This window comes from Bos mutus, chromosome 8 (assembly GCF_027580195.1).
Source record: "Bos mutus isolate GX-2022 chromosome 8, NWIPB_WYAK_1.1, whole genome shotgun sequence".
Classification (NCBI taxonomy): domain Eukaryota; kingdom Metazoa; phylum Chordata; class Mammalia; order Artiodactyla; family Bovidae; genus Bos; species Bos mutus.
In genome coordinates, this window is record NC_091624.1 from 65,897,140 (window position 1) to 65,909,229 (window position 12,090).

At 44.3% G+C, this 12,090-nt stretch overlaps 1 protein-coding gene across 2 annotated transcripts in view; it reads right to left on the reverse strand.

Annotated features, from left to right (window-relative positions):
- Positions 1-12,090, reverse strand: part of MAMDC2 (MAM domain containing 2) — a 163,365-nt gene that overhangs the window by 67,382 nt on the left and 83,893 nt on the right. For both annotated transcript variants that reach the window (XM_005897472.2, XM_070375777.1), the window contains exon 6: positions 1,642-1,898. In XM_005897472.2, coding sequence (XP_005897534.1) covers positions 1,642-1,898 — 257 coding nt within the window. The remainder of the gene's footprint in view (positions 1-1,641; positions 1,899-12,090) is intronic.

The following is a 12,090-nucleotide window of genomic DNA, read 5'->3' on the forward strand; positions in this document are numbered from 1 at the left end:
GGAGTTTACGGTTGGATGAAAGGAACTTGCAAGGACAACGCCTTCACTGTGCATGTGACTTGTGACTTTAATAGAAGGAAAACTTTCTCAAGCAGCATGTGCATTTCTTTTTCTCCTTGTAACCCAAACTCACAGAAAAATTTCCACCGGGCTGCAAGAGTAAATCAAGGCCTGGTTAGAGTTTGGAATAGGAAATAGCACACATACTACAAAAGTCCCCTCTCTGGGGCTGTCTGGGGTAGGGGGAATTGGAAGACGGAAAGGGAGTGGCAGGCACACAGTCCATGGACAGATGACTTCCAAAACCGAGATCTCACCCCAGCACTCACTGAACCGCCGCATCAGGTGAGCAGATGGCACTACTGAAAAGCATCCAGAGGATCATTGGCCTCTCTTGCACTCTAAACGGAACTAGGCAAGATACTGCAAAAAGTGCAGAGTGAAAGCAGGGGATGTTCATAAGCTGTGGGGACTAAGACTCTCTTTAGAGCCCGAGATCTGCAACCACAGAGCTCCCCTCTTCCTTCAAATTTAAGTCAGATTTAGTGCAGGAAACTTAGCACCCTGGCACTCACCAGTAGTGTGACCTAGAACAAAACAGCAAACGTCTTGCACTTTCCATTTCCTCCTCTTTGATCTGGAATACGGGGATAATTTTATCTACTTTGCTGGATTGTTGTCAGTACTGAAATACGTGCGTGTGTGTGTGCATGTGTGTGCTCAGTTGTTTGACTCTTTGAGACCCCATGGACTGTAGTCCGCCAGGCTCCTCTGTCCATGGGATTTCCCAGGCAAGAATACTGGAGTGGGTTGCCATTTCCTTCTCCAAGGGGTCTTCCCGAATCAGGGATTGAATCCAAGCCTCTTGCGTCTCCTGCACTGGCAGGCAGAGTCTTTACCACCTCGTCACCTGGGAAGCCCAGGATACATGTATAGATACGTATTAATATATGTGCTTACAAAAAGGTCTTCAAGAATGAATACCAAGATGTTAGTTTTTTTCTTTGCAGGGCTGGTGTAGGGCATTTTAGTTTGTTTTGCTTCTCTGAATTTTCTAATTCTTCTGCACTGGACATTTACCACTCATGTAAATGAACAGTTTTAAACCATAAAAAGTTTAGAGGCCCCAAGGCTTGTTTCAAATTAGGGCCAAAATCATGTTTATTTCTGACTTTTATGACATTATTTACACTGTAAAGGAGAAAAGAAAAAATTAGTCATTTTTTCTTTAAATTTAGGAGTGTTCCCTCAGGTAAGGGGAACCTTCACAGCTGCTGTCAGGAGCTGAAGTTTGAGAGTAAGGTTCATGTAGAAGGAGTCTGACTAATCTCATCTGAACTCACACAACCACAGTGCAAGTTCAGAGGGAGAGTGTGGCCAAGAAATCTAGTTGGTTAACTGGCTTTCTAATATTTGTCTTTATTAAGAAATACTCTTCTAGAAAATGAAGTGGTAGAGGAGGAAGGCAGAGAGATACAGAGGAAGGCAGAAAAGTGGAGAAGGCCAAGGAAGGGAAAAGGGAGATTAAGACTGAGACACAAAGGAAAGGAGGAATGAGTATGAGCCTGCAGTGTCTCCTGCTCCACGTCTGGGTGGCATCTCTGCAGAGTGGCCAGGCCAGGGCACACCAGGCACACCTACCTCCTTGGGGTACGGGGCACTGAACTCCGCCTCAGCAAGGTTCCAGACAGCGTTCCCTGGATCGCCCGCTTTCCAGATCTCCTCATACAGGCCAGCTGCGTCCCTCGTGTACACAGAGAAGATGTTGTCATTCCTCTGCTGGAGTTGGTAATAAAATGACAGGCAGCCAGACATGGGGGCCGTGGTCATCGGGGAGATGAGCTGGGCCACCTCCTGGAAGTGCTTGACATAGATAGAGTCCACGTACATGTAATGGCCTGAAATCACACAGAGAAAACAACCTAAGACAGACAGACGGAGTCTCAGACACAACTACACAATTTGGGATTTACTTCAAAATAACCTGGTGGGAGTGGAAGAGAGGAAGAGAATGAGCTGTAGATGAAAGAAGTTTGGCCATAGATTGATGAAAGTTGCAGCTGGGAGATAAGTAGTGGAGTTCACTGTGCTCTGCTTAATATAAGGACCATTCTTTCTCTTTCTTTTACCTTCGATTGAAGTAAACCATACATATAGAAAGGTAGGTATGTCATCTGTAAAGTGTTTGAATGTTTATAAGCTGAACACAGTTGAGGAAAAATAGCAGAACATGACCCCGAAGGCCCCTCCAACAAACCTTCTTTGAGTGATAAGGTTTCTAAGAGCACGCCAAGTGCACCATCTGTTCTCCTCTACATCTTTGCCACATACATGTAATGTCACTGTGTGTTCTTTGAGTGAAACAAAGATTTCGAATTCAAACTAGATGACAATTTGTACCTCTTTAATAGAGCATGTAGGTCAGTCAACACTGTCGACAGGATTAGGATTTGGGAAGTTGAACTTGGGACCAAGCCCCCTTCCCTCGATGGTTGGCAAGGCCTTGGTGGACTCCAGACCCAATAGCTGATCTTCATTAGAGGCATTTTGGTAAAATAAAGAAAAAGAGAGGTGGAAGTGGGAGAACCTGGATTTTGGCATTAAATGCACTGGCTTTGAATCCAGCTCTACATCTTATGCCCTGTGACTTTGAGCAAGTTACTGAATATCTCTGGACTTCAATTTCCTGATCTCTAGAATAAGAATCAAATATTTCTCTCACAGGGTTGATCTGAATGTTAAATGAGATTGTGTATGTGAACTGGTTAGCGTGTACCTGGCACATTGTAATTGCCTAAGATAATTATAATGAAGTAAAGGAATGCCATTGGTGTTTTTATACCATGCTCCTCCCATATGGTACTATTAGTATCAGCAATTTTATTTATTAGTCTAATTTATTTGAGCCGCAGTGACAGAGACATGTGAGGCAATGCAGCTATGATAGAATGGCCTTTCTATTTATAAGCTCAGAACAATTACAGCTTAATGTCTTTGCTTTTATTACATGGTACCTGGTTTATAATCTTTTCTTTAATCACCAGCAAAATAGCAGTAAGTATATTAGGAAGAATATATGCATTCACATGTTGCACACTTGCTTTGCAGCTAACATACCACCTGGAATGTGGTGGGCCCTCAACAACTGGTGATCCAAAGCAGAAACACGGTCTCAGAACAATCCTCACTGCAATATGGGAAAGATGGATAAATCAAAGCTCCTTTCTCCTGGTAGCAAATTGTTCAACCCACTCTGAAAAATCTCCCTGGCTTAAATAGAATTGTCTGACTATCTTGCCAAGCCATGCGACTGTGAATAAAGAGAAATCACAAACTCAGATGATCAGAGAAGTCAGCCAGATCAAGTATATGACTGAAGTGGAGTGGGTCAGGGAGAAAATGGAGAGTGACGGATTAGCCATCAACAGTGGAAATCACATTTCACCAGCAATGGGAAGCAGATATCAAACTTCCCTGAAAAAAATCAGAAAATCTGATAGTGCTGGGTCTGTATTCTTGGGCTGTGACAACCATCTGGGGGTGAGGGGCACTGGACCCGTGCTCCTCCCTGAGAACCCATCCCTCTACCTCCTGCCGATGCCCTCACATCAGCCAGGGGCTGCAGGCCTCTCCCACTGAAACTCAAAATCCAGATTTTTCTGGCAAACCCATTCATTTAAAAACGATACCACACCTATTATTTTGTTAGGGTTACCGTAACAGTAACCTAAACTGGATGGCTGAAACTAAAGAAATTTGTCCCACAATTCAGGAGGCTAGAAGTACAAGGTCAGATCAGATCAGATCAGATCAGTCACTCAGTCATGTCCGACTCTTTGCAACCCCATGAATCGCAGCACGCCAGGCCTCCCTGTCCATCACCAACTCCCGGAGTTCACTCAGACTCACGTCCATTGAGTCAGTGATGCCATCCAGCCATCTCATCCTCTGTCGTCCCTTTCTCCTCCTGCCCCCAATCCCTCCCAGCATCAGAGTCTTTTCCAATGAGTCAACTCTTCGCATGAGGTGGCCAAAGTACTGGAGTTTCAGCTTTAGCATCATTCCTTCTAAAGAAATCCCAGGGCTGATCTCCTTCAGAATGGACTGGTTGCATCTCCTTGCAGTCCAAGGGACTCTCAAGAGTCTTCTCCAACACCACAGTTCAAAACCATCAATTCTTCGGCGCTCGGCCTTCTTCACAGTCCAACTCTCACATCCATACATGACCACAGGAAAAACCATAGCCTTGACTAGACGAACCTTTGTTGGCAAAGTAATGTCTCTGCTTTTGAATATGCTATCTAGGTTGGTCATAACTTTCCTTCCAAGGAGTAAGCATCTTTTAATTTCATGGCTGCAGTCACCATCTGTAGTGATTTTGGAGTCCAGAAAAATAAAGTCTGACACTGTTTCCACTGTTTCCCCATCTATTTCCCATGAAGTGGTGGGACTGGATGCCATGATCTTCGTTTTCTGAATGTTGAGCTTTAAGCCAACTTTTTCACTCTCCACTTTCACTTTCATCAAGAGGCTTTTGAGTTCCTCTTCACTTTCTGCCATAAGGGTGGTGTCATCTGCATATCTGAGGTTATTGATATTTTTCCCAGCAATCTTGATTTCAGCTTATGTTTCTTCCAGTCCAGCGTTTCTCATGATGTACTCTGCATATAAGTTAAATAAGCAGGGTGACAGTATACAGCCTTGACATACTCCTTTTCCTATTTGGAACCAGTCTGTTGTTCCACGTCCAGTTCTAACTGTTGCTTCCTGACCTGCATACAGATTTATCAAGAGGCAGATCAGGTGGTCTGGTATTCCCATCTCTTTCAGAAGTTTCCACAGTTTATTGTGATCCACATAGTCAAAGGCTTTGGCATAGTCAATAAAGCAGAAATAGATGTTTTTCTGGAACTCTCTTGCTTTTTCCATGATCCAGCGGATGTTGGCAATTTGATCTCTGGTTCCTCTGCCTTTTCTAAAACCAGCTTGAACATCAGGAAGTTCACGGTTCACATATTGCTGAAGCCTGGCTTGGAGAATTTTGAGCATTACTTTACTAGCGTGTGAGATGAGTGCAGTTGTGCGGTAGTTTGAGCATTCTTTGGCATTGCCTTTCTTTGGGATCGGAATGAAAACACCTTTACCAGTCCTGTGGCCACTGCTGAGTTTTCCAAATTTGCTGGCATATTGAGTGCAGCACTTTCACAGCATCATCTTTCAGGATTTGGAATAGCTCAACTGGAATTCCATCACCTCCACTAGCTTTGTTCGTAGTGATGCTTTCTAAGGCTACTTGACTTCACATTCCAGGATGTCTGGCTCTAGGTCAGTGATCACACCATCGTGATTATCTGGGTTGTGAAGATCTTTTTTGTACAGTTCTTCTGTGTATTCTTGCCATCTCTTCTTAATATCTTCTGCTTCTGTTAGGTCCATACCATTTCTGTCCTTTATTGAGCTCATCTTTGCATGAAATGTTCCTTTGGTATCTCTGATTTTCTTGAAGAGACCCCTAGTCTTTCCCATTCTGTTGCTTTCCTCTATTTCTTTGCATTGATTGCTGAAGAAGGCTTTCGTATCTCTTCTTGCTATTCTTTGGAACTCTGCATTCAGATGTTTATATCTTTCCTTTTCTCCTTTGCTTTTTGCTTCTCTTCTTTTCACAGCTATTTGTAAGGCCTCCCCAGACAGCCAAGGTCAAGGTATGGGAACAATTAGTTCCTTCTGACAGATGTCAGGGAGATCCTGTTCTATGCCTCTCTCCTAGCTTCCATGGCATTGGCAATCTTTGACACTAACTGATAGATCTCTGCCTTCAGAGATCACATGGTCACATGGTATTCTCCCTTCTAAGCTTGTATCTCTCTGTGGCCAAATTTCCCTTTTTTTCCATACTGGACTTGGGCGGGGCCGGGGTCCACCCCACTTTAGTATGACCTCATCTTAACCAATTAATATTCAATGACCCCATTTCCATTCCCCAATTCTGAAGTTCTGAGGGTTAGGACTTTAACATATGGATTTTGAGGAAATATAATTCAACCTATAATACCTGCCATCACAATTTTTTAAACTTTGTGAGTGCCAAATAAACATAACTGCAAGACTGGCAGCAGCTGATGAGCTCCCAGTTGGCTGCCTCTGGGGAGGGATTTTAAAGGAAGAATCAGAATGTTAGACTGAGCAGAATCCAGGAACTTCTGATAAGGAGGCAAGGCCACGAGCTCCCCTCCTAAGCTCAGTGTCCTCTGAAGCACTGCTGGTGGCCAGACAGACATGAAGAAGGAATTCAGTCTACCAGGTGAAGCACACCTCCAAAACTACAGGAGACCTCAGGAAATCTAGGAGACCTCACACATCCACTGGAAAGTATTTGTTCTGCTTCCAGAGTACATGATGACTGTGGTTAGGAGCAATGTCTCACACTCCTTCCCATTATGAATGTATCTTCCTCACAGCTGACAGATATCTGACAGTGCTTCTTAAAGGCTACTTAGCTCCTGGGTGGACAACATTTACGTACCTGAATTTGCAGCTAGTGCCTAGTTAACAACCCATGCACAAGACATGAGGCCAATGAGCCACAGTCCCACTGCTGATCCCAAACAACAGCAAACACAATGTGACCTGGCCGAAGTGAGTCAGAGAGGCTGCTGGGAACCCGACCAGGACTGCTGACACCAAGTCGCATACGGAACCACTAGACCAGACCACATTCTACTGCCTCCCCACCCTTTCCTCTTTGTCATTCATTTGTTGCCAAAGTTGGGTACTGTTTACTGACTATCTGAGTAAGACACTTTTTGACTGGGAAACAGAAGATAACTCATCAGAAGTGTATCATCTCAGTTAAAGGAGTGTGGATGATTCAGAAATCACCAGGTGTCAGCCCCAGGAGGCTGGGCCAGAGGAATGACCACCAGCCCAGGCTGAATATGTGTCATCAGGTACAGTCTCCTCTGAGGTTGGGAGCAGGTGGTGGTGCAGGCACCACTTGGTGTACCCTTCCAAGGGGAATGAAGAAGGTAGCCTGGAGTGCTTGGAAAATTATGGCCAGTGTCCTATAAGAACTTTTCTGCCCAGCTCAATGAGGCCAACTCCTCAACTGGTCCAGGGTTCTGGAACCTCCAGAATTTCTAGAGGAAGACTTTTAGAAAGAAAAATCAGATCCTTTAAGTCTGAGTAGATTAAACTAGGTATAGATAGATCTTAGGTGGAAAGGATCCTTATAATCAACCAAACCACTGGGGATTCTATTAAAAGAGCAAAACTCTCTGGGACCCAAGCCAAAGCTCAGGCCCCTCTGGCAAAATGCCTGCGCTAAGAGCATGTGCACACTCACTTCTGAAGAGGAATTCCCTCCTTTTTTACAGCAGCTCTCTGTATTAGCTCAACTTTTCATGTGGAACCAGTGGCTCACTGGTAGTCAGCCATTTTCCCTTAAATTAGGAAAAGAACTTTGAAGGCAACTCCTGAACTTCTATTTTCAAACAGTCTGGCTAACCAGCATTCCACAGAGATTGCCCTTGGCTTGGCTGCGATGCCAGCAGCACCCTCTGACTCAGCTGTGATTCGGTCCCGTTGGCCACATTTGTGCTCCAGTTGCAATGTCTGCATCTGTGTCATGGTTGTCTGGACGAGCTGTCTCCTGGGTGTGGGGGAAGACCCAAAGAAAGGCATGCCAGTGGGTCTGCTGCCATTGTGAGGAGGCAGCACCCAAAGGCATCTAGTTACCATGCCCAATTTCTAGTCTACAGGTCTGGCAGTTACCTGCTAAACCTTTAGTTCTAAGGGTTTGATTAAGTTTTACTATAATAGAGTCTGACTCTACAGTAGAGTCAGTATATGAAGTGGGACTTCTAGTTTCTGCTAAGATCTTAGTGATAAGAACAATGGGGCACAAGTCCCTCTATTTTCTACAGAGTGGTGCTAAACTATCCCTGTTGTATATGCTACATTGTGGCAGACTTGGAATCTAAACCTGCTGTACCAGATTAGACCCTTTCACCTCCCCACTAATCCTAACCCTCCATCCTCAGCCCTCCTCTGCCAGCCTGTATATATGAGAAGGCCAAGGAGGGATCAGAGAGACTGGAGGCAGAGTTCCTTTGAAGAGATTTGTGGAGCTGACCTGCCATATGTTTCCTTTTGATCCCCCAAGGGAATGGGAGGGGATTGCTTCCCCTTTCTTACCTTTACCCAAGGGAGGGGGTTTCAGAGAAGCACTTGTAGAGGAGGTAGGGGAGGGAAACTACCATCTAATCCCATCCCACCCACCTTGCAAGTTCCTGGGTTCTGTGACTGCCTTGGGCCTTGAGAGGAGGGTGGGAGAGTTACTGAGAGAACTCCAGGGATAACTGGAGTTTATGGGTTGCAGAGGCTGGGCCTCTGTATCAGAGCCTTGACGGCATGCAGCTAGAGGCTGTAGGGACCTAGGGGCAGAAGGGACAGAAAGGATTTTTGTTGCCAGTGAGCTGGACTTCCAGAGTTTGATGGGGGAGACATCTGAGTTTTCCCGAAGCCTAAGTGGAAAACTCAGAAGGTAGCTGGGCTAGAGTGCCTGAAAGGACTCTTCTCAAAAGGACTGCATCCAGGGCAGTAACCCTAACAAAAAGGGGCTGGTGGGGTGTACCTCATAACAAGCACTAAGGGGGATTCACAGATGGCCAGAGAGTGCATTTTTGTCATTGGCTGTGAGAGACATAGCCAGCATCCAGCCACCTGCAGCATGAAGGTCATCGACTCCAGATTAAACAGCACAGGTCACATATGACCTTTCGTCCCCTTCCCTTCCCCATCTTGCCTTCCCAACCCTGGAGAAGCCATAAGCAGCATCGTGAGTGGGGGAAGATGAAGAAAAGAGCAAAGGGAAGAAGTATGAAGAAGTAAAGCCCAATTGCTTCTCTACAGCTGCTCTGTGTTCTGGTTGAAGGATCAGAAATTGGGGTTCCAAATCAACTGAATTTAATCCTTAAAAATGAGGCGGTTTGTTAATATCAGAAGGTGCCTGGAAAGCCATGGTGAAGTCACCCGAGGACAGAGAAAGGAGATCCAGCAGAGCTTGCACAAAGGTAATGGTGAGAAAATTAATAAAGCTGCTTCCCTGCTGAGTGCTTTTGCGATGAACCAAATGGATCAGTGCAGAGTGAGAACGAATAAGTTCTATGAAGATGATGCTTGAACTCAATCCAAAGTGAAATGAGAAAAGAATGTTGTGAGTTATGGAAAGATGATCCATCCATGTCAGGGTCTTTGATGGAGTAAAACAACTCTGACCTTATTCTACATTTTGAAACTTTGTTCAGCTCTTTCTGTAGCGGCACTGTATGCAGACCTGATTTTTAAAATGTCAGCAAAGGAACAGATTTCCCTCATTATCTTTCCAGCAATTATCTTCTTTTTGCTAAGACAGGTAGGAAACAGTAATGATCTGAGCTGTCAGTAGCTTATCCCCTGAAGGATTTTGTTTCACTTCATAAAATATTAACAAAGGAAAGAAATCCACATGTGATGAATCCAAACTGAGTAAGAAAAAGCGAGATAATGTCCCAGCCCCTCCAGTAGTCTATCACACTCCCACTGCATTAGTCATTTCCACCATAAGTCAAGAATTTGAAGACACAGTGCTCATTTGAAAAATCTGACTCACTGTTTGAAGCTGTTAAAAACACACAGACAAGTGAAGGAAAACTGACATCCACACAATATTTTTCAGATATTACATTCACTGTTCTCTTTTCTAAAACACATAGGCTACAGCCCTCCGGAGAAGACTTCCTTCAGCATCTCTGCAGCTCTGAAGTTTCTGAGCAGGCACATAGCTTCCCTCACCCCTGCTGTTTGTTTCTCCGGTTTTTACCTGAAAACAAAAGCATAAGCTGCTTCCAGGATACGAATAACAGGAGATGAGTTTATACAGAGCCAAATCTGCTGCTGCGAGCAGACAGCTGAACCATTTAATCTTTCCTCTGTCACCCAAATTGATGGAGCTCAGGGAAAATCAATATACCTGGTAGAAAGCAGATGTAATAAGAAAGGTGGCCTTTCTCTTATTTAGAGCATTGGAGGCTTTTTTCCCAAGAGTAATCCTGGTCAAACCTTTGAGTCATATGAGCAAAAAGTGTTTCAAATAAAAAATTTAAGAATTTTTAGAACTCATCTTTTTTAGCCCCATCCTATGTAGGGAGAAGTCTCATCTAGGAGTCTAAGTGTGAGGAGTGTGAATGTGTGTATGTGTGTGTGTGTGTTGGGTGGGAATGAGAAGGCTCTTTGGTTATCCATTGGGCAATCAGTTCAGTTCAGTCACTCAGTCGTGTCTGACTCTTTGCGACCCGAATCGCAGCACGCCAGGCCTCCCTGTCCATCACCATCTCCTGGAGTTCACCCAGACTCATGTCCATCAAGTCAGTGATGCCATCCAGCCATCTCATCCTCTGTCGTCCCCTTCTCCTCCTGCCCCCAATCACTCCCAGCATCAGAGTCTTTTCCAATGAGTCAACTCTTTGCATGAGGTGGCCAAAGTACTGGAGTTTCAGCTTTAGCATCATTCCTTCCGAAGAACACCCAGGACTGATCTCCTTTAGAATGGACTGGTTGGATCTCCTTGCAGTCCAAGGGACTCTCAAGAGTTTTCTCCAACACCACAGTTCAAAACCATCAATTCTTCGGCGCTCAGCCTTCTTCACAGTCCAACTCTCACATCCATACATGACCACAGGAAAAATCATAGCCTTGACTAGACGGACCTTTGTTGGAAAAGTAATGTCTCTGCTTTTGAAAATGCTGTCTAGGTTGGTCATAACTTTCCTTCCAAGGAGTAAACGTCTTTTAATTTCATGGCTGCAGTTACCATCTGCAGTGATTTTGGAGCCCCAAAAAATAAAAATAAAGTCTGCCACTGTTTCCACTGTTTCCCCATCTATTTCCCAAGAAATGATGGGACCGGATGCCATGATCTTCGTTTTCTGAATGTTGAGCTTTAAGCCAACTTTTTCACTCTCCACTTTCACTTTCATCAGGAGGCTTTTTAGTTCCTCTTCACTTTCTGCCATAAGGGTGGTGTCATCTGCATAGCTGAGTACCTTACTCCAAAAAGAGAAGCCAAAGTAAAATAGCAGAGAACAGTTGGAAGAAGTGAATGGAAGGTAGGCATCCAGGCTTCCTGCTGATCACAAGCAGAAATACAACCTAGGATCTAAGCCCTACTCTGCCATTATCACACATGCCACCATCTTTAAACACTCTCCAAACATCAAAGAAACTATCTATTCTTATGCCTGAACACCTCTGCATACACTATTCTTATCTTCTCCTTATCCATCAGGCCAAATACCAGTTCTGATATGACTTCCTGTAGAAAGCCTTCCCCAAATTCCAAAACCAAGGTGGTCTTTCATTTTTCTGTGGTCCCATATCATGTATTTCATAATTGTACTAATCATACATCCCTATGCATATTTACATAGTATCTCAGTATTTGAACATTTTGAGAAAGGCCATAATATATGTTAACACAGAAGCATATTAAAGGCACTGAGAAGCCATCAAATAGAGGTGTCTATTTAGCTTTCTTCAGCTCAGCATTTCCCCAGTTTACTTGATGACATATATAGAATGATTTGTGTGAGAATTCTTCTCACATAAAGATTATTATACTCAAATAGTGGCATTCTAGGGAACAGTTGGAAGTTTTTGTATCACTAGGTTATGCAAGAATACCTGGTCTATAAAGAGTGCTTATTATGTATTTGTTGAATGAATGAATGAGCGATCAATGAAAAAGCCTCATTGTGATCAATGAAGAAGGCTCTGAGTAGGCTGATTATAATTCAGGATTGCTGGAAGCAGGTAACAGTCTCCCTAGAGTTCTTCCCTTCAGTTCAGTTCAGTTGCTCAGTCATGTCTGACTCTTTGCGACCCCATGAATCACAGCGTGTCAGGCCTCCCTGTCCATCATCAACTCCTGGAGTTCACCCAAACCCATGACCATTGAGTCGGTGATGCCATCCAACCATTTCATCCTCTGTCGTCCCCTTCTCCTCCCACCCTGTCTTTCCCAGAATCAGGGTCTTTTCAAATGAGTCAGCTCTT